This window comes from Carlito syrichta, unplaced genomic scaffold (assembly GCF_000164805.1).
Source record: "Carlito syrichta isolate Samal-C Ts95f unplaced genomic scaffold, Tarsius_syrichta-2.0.1 Scaffold314713, whole genome shotgun sequence".
Lineage (NCBI taxonomy): Eukaryota > Metazoa > Chordata > Mammalia > Primates > Tarsiidae > Carlito > Carlito syrichta.
Window position 1 is genome coordinate 95,398 of NW_007258809.1, and position 19,374 is coordinate 114,771.

At 39.2% G+C, this 19,374-nt stretch overlaps 1 protein-coding gene and 1 pseudogene across 2 annotated transcripts in view; one reads left to right on the forward strand and one right to left on the reverse strand.

The window, feature by feature from the left end:
* The window catches only part of KMT2E (lysine methyltransferase 2E), a 111,324-nt gene that overhangs the window by 31,737 nt on the left and 60,213 nt on the right, over nt 1-19,374 (forward strand). Inside the window, 1 exon segment of the mRNA XM_008071759.1 lies at nt 1,472-1,656. Within this exon segment, the coding sequence (XP_008069950.1) occupies nt 1,586-1,656 (71 nt within the window). The 5' untranslated portion in view covers nt 1,472-1,585.
* Nucleotides 9,952-10,455, reverse strand: LOC110596841 (annotated as a pseudogene). Its single transcript, XR_002482751.1, has one exon. The product of XR_002482751.1 is annotated as an NHP2-like protein 1 pseudogene (transcript).

The window sequence follows — 19,374 nt, forward strand, 5'->3', positions numbered from 1 at the left end:
CCACTCACCTCAGCCTCCCAAAGGCATGGGATTACAGGCTGAGCCACCGAGCCGGCTCAAATAGATTATTTTAGATTAGACTATTAAATCAGTTACTTAAAAGAATGCACCATGACTTGATTTCTACCTCTCATTTTCTGCCTTTGGTAAATAAATACACAATTAAATATAACATACCTAAAATATAAGACTTTTTATAAGTCTAACATAAGGATCAGTGATTCTTCAATTAGTAGTTTGTGTACCTACCTATAATTTTTACAGTGAAGTTGGAAAATGCCTACTCAGGTTAATTTCTGTTTCACAGATGATACAAATTGTTAGTTCATACATTATAGAGGAAAATTACCAAATGGGTAAATAATGTGTTAATTATCCAAGAAAACTAGTCTTTACTTTGAAACCATGTGTATCTGGGGGAGAGCCACTAAATTACAAGTTATTATAACAAAAAAATGTATAATAATAGACAGTTGCATACTGTTCTTCAGTATTTCAACAAGGACAACAATTACTGTTGCTGTATTCCAATTTGTATGATGATCTATATCTATTTTGTTACTGAGTTGTACTATAATATTATTGAAGCCTATGAGTAGATATTTTATAAACAATACTTATAGCACGTGTTATGTATATAGTGAATTTAATTTAGAAAAATTGATGTAGAGGCTGAATATCTTTTAGTTACCATCACAGGTTATTTTTAAAATACTTCATTTGTTTTCTCTATTAACTAATTGTATTAGGGAGTATTAACTCTTTAACTAAAGAGTGTTAATTGAAGAAATAGAGAATCTCCTCAATCAATATACATAGATTTGTGTATTATGGAAAATGTCAACCATTGTAAAGCATTTGACTTTATTGTAAATAAAATAATTTTACTTGCATACATATATGAACAGTAGGGTAGAATTGGTTTAAATCCTGGTTTCATTTCTTAGACTGAGTAACCTTGATTAAGTTATTTAGCCTTTCTTGGTTTTCTGTTCCTTAGTGGTAAAATGGAGATAACCTACTTCAGAATTGTGAGGATTAAATAGACCATCCATGTAAAAAGCTGATTATGGTGCTTACTCCATAGTAAGTACTCAGTATTTATTAGTATATTGTTAGATCACTCAGTGAACCAAAAATTTATTTTTGGATCTAGTAGCGTAAGAAATTTCATTTTATCTTTAAAAATGAATAATTTGTTGGTTCTTCACTGAATATGCATTAGTAGTTCCTCTTGTGGTGTCCTAAATTCATTCCCTAAGGAAGATTTTGATTCAGAAACTTGTCTTTTGATCATGACCACATAACTTAATTCCAGAAAAATAAATGAAGTAGAGACTCTCTGAGCAAATACCAACTTATGTTAAGATTTTAATAAATACTTCTTTTTTCATATATTTTACTTACTCTTATAGTGTGACTATTGCTAGGAATGTGAAGGTGATTAACTTTCTTGTTTTCTTTTAAACAGGGTTTGTGGATGCACTTAGATGTTTGCAATGAGCACTGTGGCTGGCATGCCCCAGTGTTTTGGATACCAATGCATAGGACTCCATAGTAATCGAATTTACCAGAGGCGAACGTCATGAGCATAGTGATCCCATTGGGGGTTGATACAGCAGAAACGTCATACTTGGAAATGGCTGCAGGCTCAGAGTAAGTATTTAAATTGATTATCAACCAAAAAGAAAAAGAAAAAAAAAAGAAAGCCCTTCTGGAGGTGGAAAGTATGAAGAGAGGTATACATGGGAAATATTAAATTTCTTCTTTCCTAGTCCATTTGGAACATGATTGCTAACATTGTATTCCTTTTAATTGTTGTTGTTGTTGTTTTGAGTCTGTATCTCACTCTGTCACCCAGGCTAGAATACAGTGGCACTCTCCCAGTCACCACAGCCTTGTCATGCTGGGCTCAGGCAATTTTTCCGCCTCAGTCTTCCATGTAACTGGAACCACAGGCGTGCACCACCACACCTGGCTAATTTTTTTGATTTATTGTAGAGGTGGAGTCTCGCCATGTTGTACAGGCTGGTCCCAAAGCCATGGACTCAGGTAATCCTCTTACCTCGGCCTCCCAAAGTGCTGGGATTACAGGCTGAGCCACCAAGCCCGGCTATGTTTTTTTTTTTTTAATACTCAAAAACTGTTTTAAACACTGTCCTAGCATTGTTTAGAACTGTACTTAGGGTAATGCTGAGATTTTTCACTTGTTTTATGCTTAATCATAAACAATTTTTTCTTCTAATGCTTTTTCACTTGTGATACTGTATACAGAGCTCACTGTATCATACATAATCTATGACAGTGTTAAACAGCTCTCCTACTTTGAGTAAGATGTTTTATATAAAATATCTCTTAATCATCCCAGCAAAAAGGCAGGTATTATTTCCAGTTCACAAGAAATATAGCTCAAAGAAATTAACAGATTTACCTATGGCCACATAATTAGTGAAAGTTAGAGTTAGGTTTGAATCTAGGGTTGCTTGGCTCCGGGTCCATGCTGCCACGTAGGTCAGAAGAGTTGAGTTTGCTTAGCAGATGAGTTAAATGAAGTAAAGTGCCATATGTGATGAACCGAGGACAGTTGTTATTCCAAAACTGCTCTCTATTTTTGAATTTTTTCTAATGTATATAATTTTATTATAAAATGTTAAGTATAATATTAAATAATATTAAAAATAATAGATTATAACATTAAAGAAATGGACAGGTTTTGATCACAAACCTTAAGGAGCATATTGAAAATTCATGGATATCTCTTATACCCATTAGTACAGTAATTAGTATAATGTGTCCAAGTGCTATTACTGTATTATTGAAGGTTTTAACATTGAAATGGAAAATTATTGGTTTCACCTAAGATCTGAAATGCTGGTATGAACATTTAAAACCCATTTATAATGTGAGAGTTTATATGGGAAGAAATTACATTTTTCATTAGGAGGAAGAACTTGATTAAAGTCCAACTTCTGAGGAATTAGAGCTTATTTATTTAGTCATTTTAAGCAGTTCTTTTTCTTGAAATGCCTCTCTAATGATCAGCATTTTTTTCTTTTTAGATTTTCAGTTCACTGAACTTACTTAAATTTCTACATTAAGAATATATGATGTGACTTGAGTGATACTTTACGATTGCCTTTTAAAGAATGGGCCGGAAGTAGTGGGAAATTGCAGGGGTGGGGTGGGGTGGAGGGGATTGGCAGTTGAGGGAAACTGCTAGGGGAGGGAGGGGTACACCCCATCAACAAGGGTAGCTGCATAATCAACGTTTGTATACCTAACCCTGAATTGTACTCCACATCTTTAAAATAAATAAATTAATTTAAAAAAAAGAATGGGCCGGGCTCGGTGGCTCAGCTGGTAATCCCAGCACTTTCGGAGGCCAAGGCAAGTGGATTGCCTGAACCCGCAGGATTGAGACCGGCCCTGGCAACTTGGCAAGACCTCATCTCTACAATAAATAAAAACTTAGCTGGGTGTGGTAGCGTGTGCCTATAGTTCTGGCTACTTGGAAGGCTGAGGCAGAAGGATTGCCAGAGCCTAGCAAGTTGATACTGGGTGGAGTGAGTGTGCCACTGCACTCCAGCTTGGGCGATGGAGTGAGATTCCAACTCAAAACAAATAAGCAAACAAACAAAAAACCGAATAAGGACATTTTGGCAAAAACAAATAAGATTTTAAATTTGCGAAGTGGTTCCAGAAAGATGTGGCAACAGCAAGTAGATTACTGTAAATAAAATAGTGATGGTTTTTTCTTCAAAGTGTTTTTTTTTTTTTTTTTGAGTTGGGGTCTCACTCTGTCACCCAGACTGGAGTGCAGTGGATGCTCCCGGTCACCGCAGCCTCAACCTGCCGGGCTCCGGCGATCCTTCCACCTCAGCCTTCCAAGTAGCCGGAATTACAGGCATGAGTTACCACGCCTGGCTGATTTTTTGATTTATTGTAGAGATGAGGTCTCACTGCCCAGGCGGGTCTCGAACTCGCGGGCTCAGGCAATCCATTCACCTCAGCCTCCCAAAGGCGCAGGATTACAGGCTGAGCCACCGAGCCCGGCTTTCTTCTTCAAAGTTTTTGATGTTAATTTAAAAGCACAATACATTTGAAAATAGTGTGTTTTCATTTGTAAGAGTGGAAGTATTACATAAAGAAATACTTTTTTTTTTTTTTAGTGAGTTAGGGCTTGAGTGCAGTGTTTGTGAGACTTAGATTAGTCATATCCTGGTCTGTAAAACTGGAGGTTGAACCATGTGATCTTTAAAATTACATCCTAGAATAGTGCCTGAACATCACTTTGGAGCATCAGATACCTTATTTCCCCAAATAGTTTCTGTCCCACTGCACTCTACACCACACCAAGCAGGACTCAGTAGCTGATCTTCCACCAGTAGCTTTGTGACAGTGTTGTTTGCAGAGTCAGTGACCTGCTTTGTGAAGATCCCCACCATCAGTTGTAGGCCAAGACATTGCTACTTTCAGTCTCCAATATCTCTGAGAAAGGAAACCACACCCTAATACTCCACTGGGACCAGGTGCAGACCAGCCTTCCCACAATTTGTTCTACCTGCTTTACTTACCAAGTCTTAGCAACAACATTTCATCTTCCCTAGGTCTCCCATTGTCACCTGAAGAAATCAGAGGTAGGGCCTGAGTGGCTCATTAAATTTTGACCCTCTGTCAGTTTTTTTCTGCATCTCTTATTCCTATAATTCCTTGGACACTTTCTGAAGTGTAGGTCCATTCAAAATTCCTACATTGTTCTCTTCTTCATTAATTCTTCCACCTGCCACATATAATTTGGCTATTAATCTGACCACGCCACTGTCACATTAAATAATGCTAATATGTGAAGTTCTTGGTTCTTATATTGCTTGACTTTGCAGCAGAATTTGATACTATTGACTTTCTTTACCTTTGGCTTTGATGAAAAAACTCTTTTTTTAAAAGTTGGATAAAGTATAACATTTTCTATGTTAACCACTTTTAAGTGTACAAATTCAGTGACATTGAGTATATTCACAATGTTGTCCATCCATCACTACTGTTTCCAAACATTTTCATCACCCCAAAAAGAAACTGCATTCATAAACAGCTCTTTTCCCTTATCCTTGCACCTTGTAATCTATATTCTAGTTTCTGTTTTTACTTACCTATTCTAGGTCTAACCTCATATAAATGGAATCATAGCAATATTCTCTTGTGCATGGCTTATTTTACTAAGCATAATGTTTTTAAGGTTAATCTATGCGGTAGCATGTATCAGGAGTCCATTCCTTTTTATGACTGAATAATACTCCATTGTATAGATATCCTGTATTTTGTTTATCCATTCGTGTATTGATGGACGTTTGTGTTTCTACATTTTGATTATTGTGAATAACAGTGCTGTGAACATTGGTGTACAAGTATCTCTTTCACTCCCTGTTTTCAGTTATTTTCAGTTATATATAGCTAGGAGTAGAACTGCTGGATCATAACATAATTCTGACATATTTAACATTTTGAGGAATTGCCAAACTTTTGCATCTGGTTTTCTTTTTATGCCTTAATATTTTTTTCTGTTTTTCAAATATTTGTGTTTTCTAGGGATCTGTATTAGCTTACTTTGTAAACTCTCCTAGAGATTTCATCAATTTCTATAGTTTTCATCGTTTTTACATTCTCATGACTTCCAGGTTCCTCCTTACCCCAATTCTATCTCGTGAACTCCACCCATATAGCCCTCTACATTACGAGACCTCTTACTTGCATGTCTCATGACATTTTACAAACTTAGTAAAATTAGTGTTATACTAATTATCTTTTTTTCCTCTTCTATCTCCAAAAAATTCACATCAGGATAGCTCTCTTACTCTGTTTTTCACCCAGTGGCAACACCATGTGCAAGCCAAGACCTTTCTAAACACATACAGGTCATTTAATTTTCCCATTTTTTTCTGTCACTGATTTCTTGTTGCCTTTTTCTAAACTCAAACTTCTAATGATGTGTAAAGGCTTTTTGTGTATGTTGCAATGAACCCTTTCAGCCTAGATCTCTACTCTTTTCCTTTCTTTTTTTTTTTTTGAGTTAGAGTCTCACTCTGTTACTCAGGCTGGCATGCAGTGGCATGCTCATGGCCACTGCAGCCTTGACCTGGTGGGCTCGGGTGATCCTTCTGTCTCAGCCTTCCAAGTAGCCGGAACTACAGGCACGTACTGCCATGCCCAGCTAGTTTTTGATTTGTTGTAGAGATGAGGTCTCTCCAAGTTGTCCAGGCTGATCTCAAACCCGTGAGCTCAGGCAGTCCTGTCACCTCAGCCTCCCAAAGTGCTGGGATTATAGGCGTGAGCCACTGCGCCCAGTTCTTTCCCTGTCAAGTACAGGTTTATTTTACACTCAAGTTAATTTGAAATGCATGCCATTTCTCTAATAAACTTTTTTTCAGGTTTCTGCCATTTTCATGCTAATTCATGTAGCTAGAATGCCCTTCCCTCTTCTTCCTTCATAATCTGTTTTTTTTTGTTGTTGTTTTTGGTTTTTTTTGAGTTGGAGTCTCACTCTGTCGCCCAGATTGGAGTGCAGTGGCCACTCCCGGCCACCACAATCTCGACCTACTGGGCTCCGGCGATCTTTCCGCCTCAGCCTTCCGAGTAACTGGAATTACAGGCATACGCTACCACACCCGGCTGATTTTTTGATTTATTGTAGAGATGAGGTCTCGCTGCCCAGGTGGGTCTCGAACCCGCGGGCTCAGGCAATCCACTCACCTCAGCCTCTCAAAGGTACGGGATTACAGGCTGAGCCACCGAGCCCGGCTCATAATCTGTTTTTTAATGCTATCTTTCTTTTTCTTTCACAATGAACTATGACTTTTTATGTCTCTGCTACACTACTAGACTGTGAGCTTCCTGAGGGCAGGAACTGTATCTCATTTATCTCCATATTCCCAGTGTCTAGAATGATTATATTCAGTTAATCCTCAGTTGTACTGATTGTGTTCTGGGAATAGAATTGAACTGGTAACAGTATTAATTCCTGGTATTAATGAAGTATTTTCTTGCTGTATACTATATGGCAAAAGTTAGGAGGAGCCTCCTTTTTTTTTTTTTGAGTTGGAGTTTCAGTCTGTCACTCAGGCTGGAGTGCAGTGGCACAATCATGGCTCACTGCAGCTTCAACCTCCTGAGCTCAGACAATTCTGCTTCAACCTCCTGAGTAGCTGGTATTAAAGGTGCACACCCCCATGCCTGGTCTGATTTTTTTTTTTTTTTTTTTGTAGAGATGAGATCTTGCAATGTTGCCTAGGGTGGCTTAAAACTCCTGGGCTCAGCAATTCTCCTTCTTTGACCTTCCAGAGGGCTGGGATTATAGGTGTGAGCCACCGCACCAATCTGCGATCTACTTATTCATTTCTTCTTAGTATATGGTACTTCAGAGAGAGGGTCTCATTCCCCAAGAAAGATAGGACTGTTCTGTAGTAAAGACAATAATATATAGAGTGATAATAGAGGATGTAATATTATGTGTGTCATATAGATTGAGCTTGTTCATGAGAACAAATTATATTTCTAGCCACCTATTGATATGCTTTTTCAAAAAGGAGAAATAGGGAATATATCATAGAAAAATACATCTTCCTTTTTTTTTTTTTTTTTTAAGTTGGTGTCTCATTGTGTTGCCCAGGCTAGAGTGCAGTAGCATACTCTCTCAGGCCATCCTACTGCTTCAGCCTTCCAAGTAACTGGAACCACAGGCATGCACCACCATGCTCGGCTAATTTTTTTTTTTTTTGTAGAGATGAGTTCTCACCTTGTTACTCAGGCTGGTCTTGAACCCCTGAGCTCAGGCAGTCCTCTTGTCTCTGCCTTCCAAAGTGCAGGGATTATAGGCTTGAGCCACTGTGTCCGGCTGAAAAACATATCTTTTATAGGTAGCACCATCTTCTGTAGGTCCATATTACACTTGGATGAATCGACTTGAGGCCTGGAAGTCCCTTTAGAGTTGTTTTTTTCCTCCCATAAATGGGAGAAAGATAGGAGTTTTTTCTCACTTCTCTCTTATGTCAGTGTTTGAAATACCTTTATGCCTTAATCTCCTTTACGCTACATAAAGTGTATATGAAAGGATAAAAAAGTATGCTTTATACAAAGTATATATGTACACTTAAACTTTATTATTTATTATTTTTTATTTCTTTGAGTTGGAGTCACCCAGACTGGAGTGCAGTGGCCGCTCCCGGCCACTGCAGCCTCAACCTGTTTGGCTCCAACAACCTTCTGCCTCCGCCTTCCAAGTAGCTAGAACTACAGGCACGTGCGCCACACCTGGCTAATTTTTGATTTATTGTAGAGATGAGGTCTCTCCAAGTTGCCCAGGCAGGCCTCGAACCCACGGGCTCAGGCTATCCACTCGCCTCAGCCTCCCAAAGCTCTGGGATTACAGGCTGAGCCACCGGCATTTAAATTTTAAAAAATATAAATGGAACATAGTCATTATAGATATTTCATAAAATATATTACTGAAAAGAGGTAGACACTATTATAAACCAACTATTCAGTGGTAATCACTGATGACATTTTGATGTATTTACCTACTAGATTTTTTTAATTATTCTCTGTATATACAGATACATAGAGTAATAAGAAAAGTGGGATCATACTGTATATATTATAATTTCTCTTTAACAAAAAATTTTTGAATAGTGTTGTCTTGTTAACATTCAGGCTTAGACTGAGCCCAGTGGCTGCCACCTGTAATCCCTGTACTTTGGGTGTCTGTGGTGGGAGGATTGCTTGAGTCTAGGAGTTCACGACCAGACTAGGCATCATAGTACTTGTCTCTGCAAGAAATTAGCCTCGCATGGAGGCACGCACCCATAGTCCCATCTGTTTGGGATACCGAGGTAGGAGAATTGCTTGAGCCCAGGAGGTTGAAGCTTGGGTGAGCTGATTGTGCTACTGCACTCCAACCTCAGTCTTTTCCCCATTGAGTTACATAGGATCCACTTAATTTCTTCAGCAGTGATTTGTGACAGCACTTGTGAAATGTTACTTACCAGGGAAACTCATTAGAGACTCGGGGCTAAAGTTTTTATTGGGGGCTGGCATGTAGGCATCTGCCTAGCATGTACCAATTCCAAATTTCCAGAAGGCAAGTGGGTATTCAACGTAAACCATATTGTTTATGCAAAGAGTTTAGGCATTGTAAGCTACCCTTTCATTGCGGGATAGTTTCTTGTCAGTGTAGTAAACTGTTTATCAGCCAGGTTCCCAAATGCCAACCATTGACCAGCCTTGCAAGCAGGCCTTTCTATCCTATAGGAGCTCATTTCTGTACAGTTGATTTTTTTCTTTCTTTTTGAGTTGGAGTCTCACTCTTTTGCCCAGGCTGGAGCGCAGGGCATGCTCATGGCTACTGCAGCTTCAACCTCCTGGTCTCAGGTGATCCTTCTGCTTCAGCCTTCCAAGTAGCTGGAGCTGCAGGTGCATGCCACCATGCCTGGCTAATTTTTTGATTTATTGTAGAGATAGGGCTCACCAAGTTGCCCTGACTGGTCTCGAACCCGTAGGCTCAGGCAGTCCTCTCACCTCAGCCTCCCAGAGTGCTGGGATTACAGGCATGAGCTACTGCGCCCAGCTATATAGTTAATTTTTGCAGCGTTAAGTTGAACTGTATGAATATCAGTTTTGTAGATCAAAATTGGTCTGATATCAGTAATTTCATATTGTTCAACTTAATAGTAAGGGAAGAAATAATGAGCTACAATTTGTTGAACGCTGCTGTGCCCAAGTAAGTGTTTTACACATTACTGCATTTAATTTTATATTGGGATCCAAATGTTTCTTCATCTCACCAATGTGAAAACACAGTCTTTGAAAGGTTAAATAATTTCCGTAAGGTCACAGATTTTAAAGTATCTGAACAAGGTGATAACCCTGGGCTATTTTTAGATCTATGGTTTTTTTTTTAGTGCAATAATATTTTATAATAATGGAAAGTAGCTGAAAATACAACATGCTAACACAGACAGTATGATACACAACCTCAGGGAGAGGAGTCAGCAGGGAAAGTGTGGCAGAGGCCACAGGTTTAGACTAAGACTTTCGATGGACTGCTGAATGGACTGGATCTGCTGCTTCAGCTGTGAGCCTTCTTTGATGGTGACAGAACAGGTGATGACAGGCCTGGAGACCCCACAGGCCCACCCCAGGGCCTCCTTGGAGTGCACGAACATGTAGGGCACATTCTTGTCTTCACACAGCAGTGGGAGGTGCAGAATGATCTCCAGTGGCTCAGCGACTACAGACATCACAATGAACTCAGATGCCCCTTTTGAGGGTTTTGGTGGCCTCACTGGCTCCTTTCCGAAACTGCTTGAAGTTACATGACTGCTGAATGAGGTCCAACAGCTTCTTGGGCAGGTGGGCACCTGCAAGGGAATAGGCCTTAGGATTTACATTAGCCTCAGTCATGGCTAGGGTTCTGTGGGCTCCTCAGGGAGCGCAGCCAAAGTCAGATTAGTAGCGCTTGCCTCCCTTTTTAAATTTTTTTAATCACTATGCCAGTGTTGTCAGTTGTGGTTTACATTTATTACTATCTGTGCTTTTCAAATACTTCAGAAACAAAATATATAAAACAGATAAAAGGAGAACAGCTCTGGTTAAAATGGAAGTGAGGGATTTAGAGCACTTTTACCCCTACTTCTACTTTATATACTCCTGAGGATTCTCAGAGTTTGACAGTCGCTGTGCTCTTAGAAAAAAGAAAAGGAAGTGGAAATACCTTCTGTTTCAGCAGCTATGGTAGGTAATTGTGTGAAATCCTCTTTTTTTTTCCTTTTTAAAATAGAAACAGGATCTTGCTCTGTTGCCCAGGCTAGAGTGCAGAGGACAATGATTGTAGCTCACTGTAGTCTTGATCTCCTGGGCTCGGGTCATCCTTCTACCTCAGCCTCCCGAGTAGCTAGGACTATAGGCATGTGCCACTATGCCTAGCTAATTTATTTTTGTTTTTAATTCCAGGAAATTTTATGATAATTTTATTTAGTCAAATGAAGGATTAAGTACTGAGTTTTTAAAAACCTTACTGTATTATTTAATGAGATAGATTTTTTAAAACCTAGATAAATGTGACATTTAATATTGGATTTTATAGCTAGCTCAGTTTCTTTCTCAGGCATTTTTTTATTTTAAAATTAATTTGGTTTCTGATTATTAAAACAAAAGTCCATGTGTGTTGTTGAAAATCCTCATTTACTTCCCGCATTACTTTGGAATTTAAAACTAAACTTAGACCAGGGATCAGTAAGATTTTTCTTTAAAGGGTCAAAGAGTAAATATTTAAGACTTGCAGTGATATAGTTTGTTTCTGTTGTAACTACTCAGCTCTACTGTTGTAGCTGGAAAGCATATAATGTGTAAATGAATGAACATGACTGTGGTCCAATAAAACTTTATCTAGGCTGGGCATGGTGGCTCATACCTGTAAACGCTGTACTTTGGGAGGCTGAGGTAGGAGGATCATTTGAGTCCAGGAGATCGAGATCAGCCTGGGAAACATAGTGAGACCTCATCTCTATAAAAAATTTGAAAATTAGCCAGCCGTGGCCATGTGCACCTGTAGTCCCAGCCTCTCAGGAAGCTGAGGCAGGAAGATCACTTCAGCTCAGGAGGTCAAGGCTGTGATGAGCTGTTATGCCAGTACACTCCAGCCTGGGTGACAGAATAAGACCCCGAATCAAAAAAAAAAAAAACAAAAACAAACATTATCTAAAGATTCAGAAAACGGACTGTATTTGGCCCAGAGGTCCTATTTGTCTACCTCTTGTTTAGAGAAAATGAATCTTGATAAGGTACTGTTTCTAATGAAGAGCACCATTTTTCTCTGATTTCATTGGCTGAAGCAAGTACTGCCTATTTCAGATGTATGACTTTCCCTAAATATAACTAGATGAAAGGAACAGCAAGCACAGAGGCTCCAAGGCAGGAATAATTTTTTTTTTTTTTTGAGTTATGCTTTTACTCTGTTGTTCGCGCTGTATCGCAGTGGCATGATCATGGCTCACCACAGCCTTGGGCTCCTGGGCTCAAGCTGTCCTCCTGCCTCAGTCGTGTGCCACCATGCCTGGCTTGGAACAAATTTAGAATGTTCAAGAGAACAGGGAAGAATTATCCAATGTGGGAGTGACAGTAGGCTTAGGGGAAAATATTGAGCAGAGATCAGAGTAGGACCTTATGGGCTGGCCATAATTAGTAAGATTTTAAGTGAAATAGAAAGTTCCAATTCAGTGATCTGATTCCTTTATTAGTAAATATTTATTGAGGGCTTGTTATATACCAGCTTCTGTTTTGGGTGTTAGGGACACAACTTTAAATCTGAAATTTTGTATTTATATTCAAATTGTTTTTCCTGTTGTAAAATAGAAAAATGTCACTTTTCTTATTAGTGTCCTGTTCCTTTACTTGCCCTCTGAATCTCATCCCTTCTCACCTTTTCAAGGTCTTTCACTCTTGCCTATGGTTATCCCATCTCTCTGCATCTTCAGTTTCTGTTAGTTCATTCCTATCATACAAATATCACACAATTCTTACCCTTTTTAATCCATTTTTCTCTTCCTCCTCTTGGAAAAACTCTTTGAAAAAGTTGTTTGCACTCATTATTATGCTGCACAACACCATGATAACTATCCATGTTGTCACACTAATTGTTAGTCTTCAATAATTTATACAGATATTTCAGATTTGAGTGATCATTCCTTCCTACTAAAAAGGTGTAACTCTGGATTTCTAGGTACTACACTTGATTGACCACTCTTACTCATTTTTTTTCATTGACTTACTCTTTTATGACCAGGCTCTAAATGTTGGGGTGTCCAAGATTCAATTTTAGCCTCTCACCTTCTTAAAAACTTGGTTTTTTAGGTTATTACCTAGCTTTAAATATCATCTCTGTGCTTGAATACCCACCAGTTTTTTACTTGTATACTCAGATTGATAGCCTCACCTGGAATTTTTGATCTCCTTTTGTCCCCCAATCTGCTTTTTGTTGTTGTTATTTTTTAGCCATTTCTTTAAATGGCTCCTTCTCTATCTAATTGCTTAAGCTAAAACTCTAAGATGTCACTCTTGTTATTTCCTCTCACCCTCCACATTAATTTATTGGTCAGTCCTGTGTCGCCCTCTAAAGAACATTTTGTATCTGTACACTTAAAAAAAAATCTACTATCCTAATCCAAACCCTTGTTGTCTCTTGACTAGACACTGGAGTAGAATAGTCTACATGTTCCTCTTTTGCCTTCTACCATTCATTCTCTGTGGAGAACCTAATGTGATTCTTCTGAGGCATCAACCAGATCATATATTTCTACTACTCAGAAAGCTTCCAGTGACTTTCTATTTCACTTAGAATCTTAATTTCTTATGGTCCATAAGACCTGACTTCTGTAATCTCTTCTCAGTATTGTTTCCTTGGCCTACTATTACTCCCCCGTTGATATTTTTTCCTTTTACTTTTGAATATTTTAAATTTGTTTTTGCCTCAGTGCCTTTTGTACTTGTAGATTGTTCCCTTTGCCTGGATTATTCTTTTGTTCTTGGTTAGTCATATCTGAACTCAAATGTTACCTTCCAGTGAGGCCTTCCTTCTTAACATTATCTAAAATGTTAAGGCATTTAGAAAGCATTGAGTCATGAATCATTTTGCTTGAAGGTCTAATGGTTAACCCTGAAGTTTATTATAAAAAATGATTGTTGGATGCCATATTTTAGCTAACTCTTTTTCAGTTGTCAAGAAGAGACAAAGTTACAAATATTTTATAGCCTATTATTATAGAAAGATGTCAAGAGCTATAGAACTGAATTTTTAAAAATCCCTGTATATTAAAAGTCTTTAAAAATTGGTGCAGTTCAATACATTGAATGCTAAGTTCTTTCATTCTAATTAGTACCTATTTTGGGAAGCTGAGAAATATTAAAAGGCCTTAAGAAACTAGTAGAATTAAAATAGCAAGTGGGAGAAGGTTGAAATTTACTACATATGTTATCTGAGTGATTATACTGACCATGGTATAATACATTAGGACAGAACACAGAAAGAGGAGTGATATAAAATTCTTCAGTATAAAGAGTTTTAAAAGTAGTAGTTATTTTAAGTGATAATATTTTTACTAAGAAATTTTTAATCATATACTCTTTAGCTGATGAAGTATTAAATGTTATAGTTTTCTAGATCATATAATTAAAAGTAAGAATTTAAGAACTTAAAATATGACTGGGCATGGTTCCTATAATCCCAGCACTTTGGGAAGCCAAGGCAGTAGGATTGCTTGAGCCCAGGAGTTTGAGACCAGTCTAGGCAATGTAGTGAGACCCTGTCTCTACAAAATACTGAAAAAATTAACTGGGAATGTTGGTTCTTGCCTGGCTGAGGTGGGAGGCTGAGGTGGGAGCATAATTTGAGCCCAGGAGTTTGAGGCTACAGAGAGCTGTGATCGTGGTACACACTTCAGCCTGGCCAACAGAGGGAGACCTCGTCTCAAAAAACAAGAGCAAACAAAAAAAAAACCTATAAATGTAATTTTACTCTCTCAACTCTAAAGTCTATATAAAGATCACTTTCCAGAAGTTCTGTAGTAATGTGCTATAGTTCAGAGATAGGCACTTGAAACTGGTTCAGGCTTTGTTTGGCTAAATAACCAAATAAAAGGTCCTTTGCTAAAAAAACAGCCAAATAAAAGATTTCTTTCTGAAATGGATTCTGAGTGGTCTGTTAAGGGAATAGGGAACTTGAAATTTGACATTTCATGTAATAAATAGAAACTAAGCTGGGCACGGTGGCTAATGACTGTGATCCCAGCACTTTGAGAGGCTGGGGTGTGGGGGCCGGGGGGAGGAGGATTGCTTAAGCTCAGGAGTTCAAGACCAGCTTAGGCAGCATAGAGAGACCTCATTGCTACAAAAAAATCAGCTGGACATTGTGGCCATCGTGGCATGTACCTGTAGTTCCACCTCCTTGGGAGGCTGAGGTAGGAGGATTGCTTGAGCACAGGAGCCCAAGACTGCAGTGAGCTGTTATCATGCCACTGCACTCCAGTCTGGGCAACAAAGTGAAAACCTGACTCAAAAAAAAGAAAGAAAGAAAATGGATGAAAGGGTAATTTGAACACATTCTGCAAAGGACACCAAGTATGGTAAGGTTTAAAAATACATTGTTTTCCATATAACCTAGGCATGTTTAAAAAAATACATAAGAAAGAAGGCTGCTAGATTTTTTTGTGTGTGTGGGAAGGCTTCTAGAGATTTTTTTTGAGTCAGAGTCTCACTTTCTTGCTCAGGCTGGAGTGCAGTGGCTATTGCAGCCTGGACCTGTTGGGCTCAGGCAATCCTTCTACCTCAGCCTCCCAAGTAGGTGGGACTGCAGGTATGTGCTACCACACACACCCAGCTAATTTTTTTATTTGTTGTAGAGACGCAGTCTCACCACATTGCCCAGGCTGGTCTCAAACCTGTGAGCTCAGGCAGTCCTCTTGCCTCTGCCTCCTGAAGTGCTGGGATTACAGGCGTGAGCCACTGTGCCCAGCTTCTTGTTAGTAGTGTAATTGGTAGATTCAGAGATTACTAAGACTTAACTCTTAGTAACAAAATATTTGAAATTCTTTGTATCCCTCACAGATAAATCTAACAATGGTTAATGCACCCTGTGTTCTACATCTAAATAAAGAATTAATGAAGGAAGATCATTAAGACAGTTGGTCCTGTCGCTGAAAGTTGAAGGAACTCAAGGATAGAGATGTGGGATTATTTATTGTAATAGCAAGTTACATATTTTAATATCGCTTTCTTAAATGACAAGGTTACCAGTGTGGACTATGGGTACCATACACTCATGAAGATCACTTTGAAAACTGGTCAGAGTGATACATGCTTTTCAGAAAAGTGAAGGATTGGTTTAAGCAAAGGAATGTTATTTGTGAGTGAGAAGGGGAGAAGGAGTCTTGGAGAGGTAGCACTTTTTACATGCTATGATCAGGTTCAGGGCTTCTTCTGAACTGAGTTAGGGGAAATTGTTTACAGATTATTCAGCCCCACATTTAAATCACTTAGTTTTATCTTGCTGCTACTTCTCTGATCACATCACTAATTTCCTTGGGAGAGAGACAAACCTGTATAGTTTTTCAAGGGCAAAAGATCATATTCCTTAGCTTGATCCCCTTGGGGTCCTTGCCTAGACTTACCTGTTCTCATCTCTGGTCCTTCCTCCACACCTTTAACTAGCTACTGTGAATTCTAGCAGTTCTTTTTTCATTATGTTCTTTCTAAACTTCAGAGTGTGTGTGTGTTTTGTTTGTCTGTTTGCTTTTTGAGTCGGAGTCTCACTCTGTCACCCACACTGGAGTGCAGTGACACGCTCACAGCCACCGCAGCCTCGACTTGCTAGGCTCATGTGATCCTTCCAGCTCAGCCTTCCAGGTAGCTGGAACTACAGGCGCACGCCACCACGGCTAGCTAATTTTTTGACTTATTGTAAAGACAAGGTCTCACCAAGTTGCCCAGGCTGGTCTCAAACCCCTGGACTCAGACAATCCTCTCACCCCGGCCTCCCAAAGTGCTGGAATTACAGGCTTGAGCCACTGCACCCGGCTATTTTTAATTTTATTTTTTAGTTTTTTGAGTCGAAGTCTCACTGTGTCACCCAGGTTGGAATGCAGTGGCACTCTCACAACCACCACAGCCTCGACCTACTGTGCTCAGGCGTTCCTTCTGCCTCAACTTTCCGAGTGGCTGGAACTACAGGCTTGTGCCACCGTGCCCGGCTAATTTTTTAATTTATTTTACAGACCAGGTCTCACCATGTTGCTCAGACTGGTCTCAAACAAGGTGTTTATTAAAATGAAGATTTCTCAGCCTTATCTTTAAAGTTTCTGATTAATTAGCTTTAAGTAGATCTGTAAAAAATGATAATTTGCACTACAGGTACTTGTGCTGCTGGTTAGCTGTAGATTGTGCTTTGAGAAATATGCTAAAATGTATCATGCTGTTGATGTCTGTGACTGCACGTGCACCTTCTATCTGGAATAATTTCTTCATCTCTTCTACCTGTCTATTTTTTTTGGACTTGTTAATTTGTCATTCTTTAAAACTTAAATTATTGTTATGAAGGCACCTGTGCCTCTAATGGCACTTGTGTAATCATTGATACACCTGTTTGTCTGCCCTATAAGTCAATTTCTTTTTTTTTTTTTTTTTGAGTTGGAGTCTCACTCTGTCACCCAGACTGGAGTGCAGTGGCCGCTCCCGGCCACCGCAGCCTCGACCTGCTGGGCTCCGGCGATCCTTCCGCCTCCGCCTTCCAAGTAGCTGGAACTACAGGCGTGCGCTACCACGCCCGGTTAATTTTTGATTTATTGTAGAGATGAGGTCTCGCCAAGTTGCCCAGGCGGATCTCGAACCCGCGGGCTCAGGCAATCCACTCACTTCAGCCTCCCAAAGTGCGGGATTACAGGCTGAGCCACCGAGACCAGCTAAGTCAATTTCTTAAGAAGAAGGATCACTTTATTTTTTATTTCCAGCATTCATACAGCATCTCACTGCCTGGTACTTACTGTGTGCTCAAATGTGTATTGATAGAATGAAAACTATATTATTGTAAGTTCCTTGAAGGCACACAGGCAGTGTTTTTTCTTTATATCTCTCATAGACTTTGGTGAACATTAAGCCCTCAATATTTGTTTCATCAGTGCTATCAAACTGGTTTACGTGCATGTAGTCTCTCAGGGACTCTGAGTTCTTTGAAGCTTTAAAAATTTGCTATTTTAATTTTGAGCTAGGAAAAAATTTAAGTATGTTTGGAATCTCTCTGGATGAGTACCACTTTATATCTGATGCTGCTATGAGATTTCAGTGCAGATACCTGAATTTGTGTTCCACGTTGTTGGTACATAGATTGCAAAAAGACATAATTTAATATGTGATGTTTTTCTAGATCAAAGTCTCCAAAGTCCCCTCCCTGTATTATAGGGGGTTTGGATATTAGTTAACTTTGAGAGACTGCTTAAACGAATAAACAGTATTCTGAAGTCTCACTGATCTCTCCATACTCCTTGAAAATTCCACCTGCCATGTTTCCCTATCTCTTTGCATATGTATAGAGTGTTGTCTTCCACCATCATTACTGGTTTTTTTTCTTCTCTGTATTGTTTGTAGTAAATTACCTTTACTAAGGTAATAGGTCCTGCCTTGAGTTTATGTCATTAAAGGAGACAAAGAGAGTTAAGTATAGAAAAGTGATGTATGTGTGTTGCTTTCTGTTCCCATCAGATTAATGATACATACATATTACAGTATAGTAATGAAACTTACTTTATTTCAGTGATTAATGCTCTGCATCACCAACCTAGAATTTTAAAACCATATTATATCAGCATTATAGATTGTCCGGGCGCTGTGGCTCACGCCTATAATCCCAGCACTTTGGGATACATAGGCAAGAGGATTGCTTGAGCCCCACGGCTTGGAGACCACCCTGGGCAACATGATGAGACCTTATATCTACAATAAATTAAAAAAGATAAGCTAGGTGTGGTGGCACATGCCTGTAGTTCCAGCTACTTGGAAGGCTGAGGTGGAAGGGTTGCCTGAGTTCAACAGGTCGAGGCTGCGGTGACCATGAGCAGCGTGCCACTGCACTCCAGCCTGGGTGACAAGGAGACTCTGACTCAAAAAAAAAAAAAAAATTGAGGTTTATGATTCCAAATTACATTTCTTGATGTTGCAGATTAGTTGTACCATGTAAAAAAAAGTACATATATATGTACTCAACTCAACTTTAAGGAAATATACAAAAGGTGCCCCAAAAGTATGCATGTTTTAAGAAAGTAAAAACTATTAAAATTGTAATACTCAATATATACTGATAACAAAAGATGAGCACAAGTTGCGTTTGACTTCTGCAACTACAAGAGGTGCTCCCAGTAGTTACCATGGGCACTTCTGATTATGGCGAACTAAAAGTACTACATAGATCGCCGGGATCTGTGGCTCAGCCTGTAATCCCATGCCTTTGGGAGGCTGAGGTGAGTGATTGCCTGAGCCTGAGGGTTCGAGATCCGCCTGGGCAACTTGGTGAGACCTTATCTCTGCAATAAATCAAAAATTAGCCGGGCATGGTACCGTGTGCCTGTATTTCCAGCTACTTGGAAGGCTGAGGCGGAAGGATCGCTGGAGCCCAATAGGTCGAGGCTGTGGTGGCCGGGTGCAGCCACTGCACTCTAGTCTGGGCGACAGAGTGAGACTCCAACTCAAAAAAAAAAAATACTACATAGATAACATCTCTTAAAATGTGTATACAGGTTTTGTGGCACTTTAAAAATCTGCTTTACAAAAGGATTATGAAAGAACCAT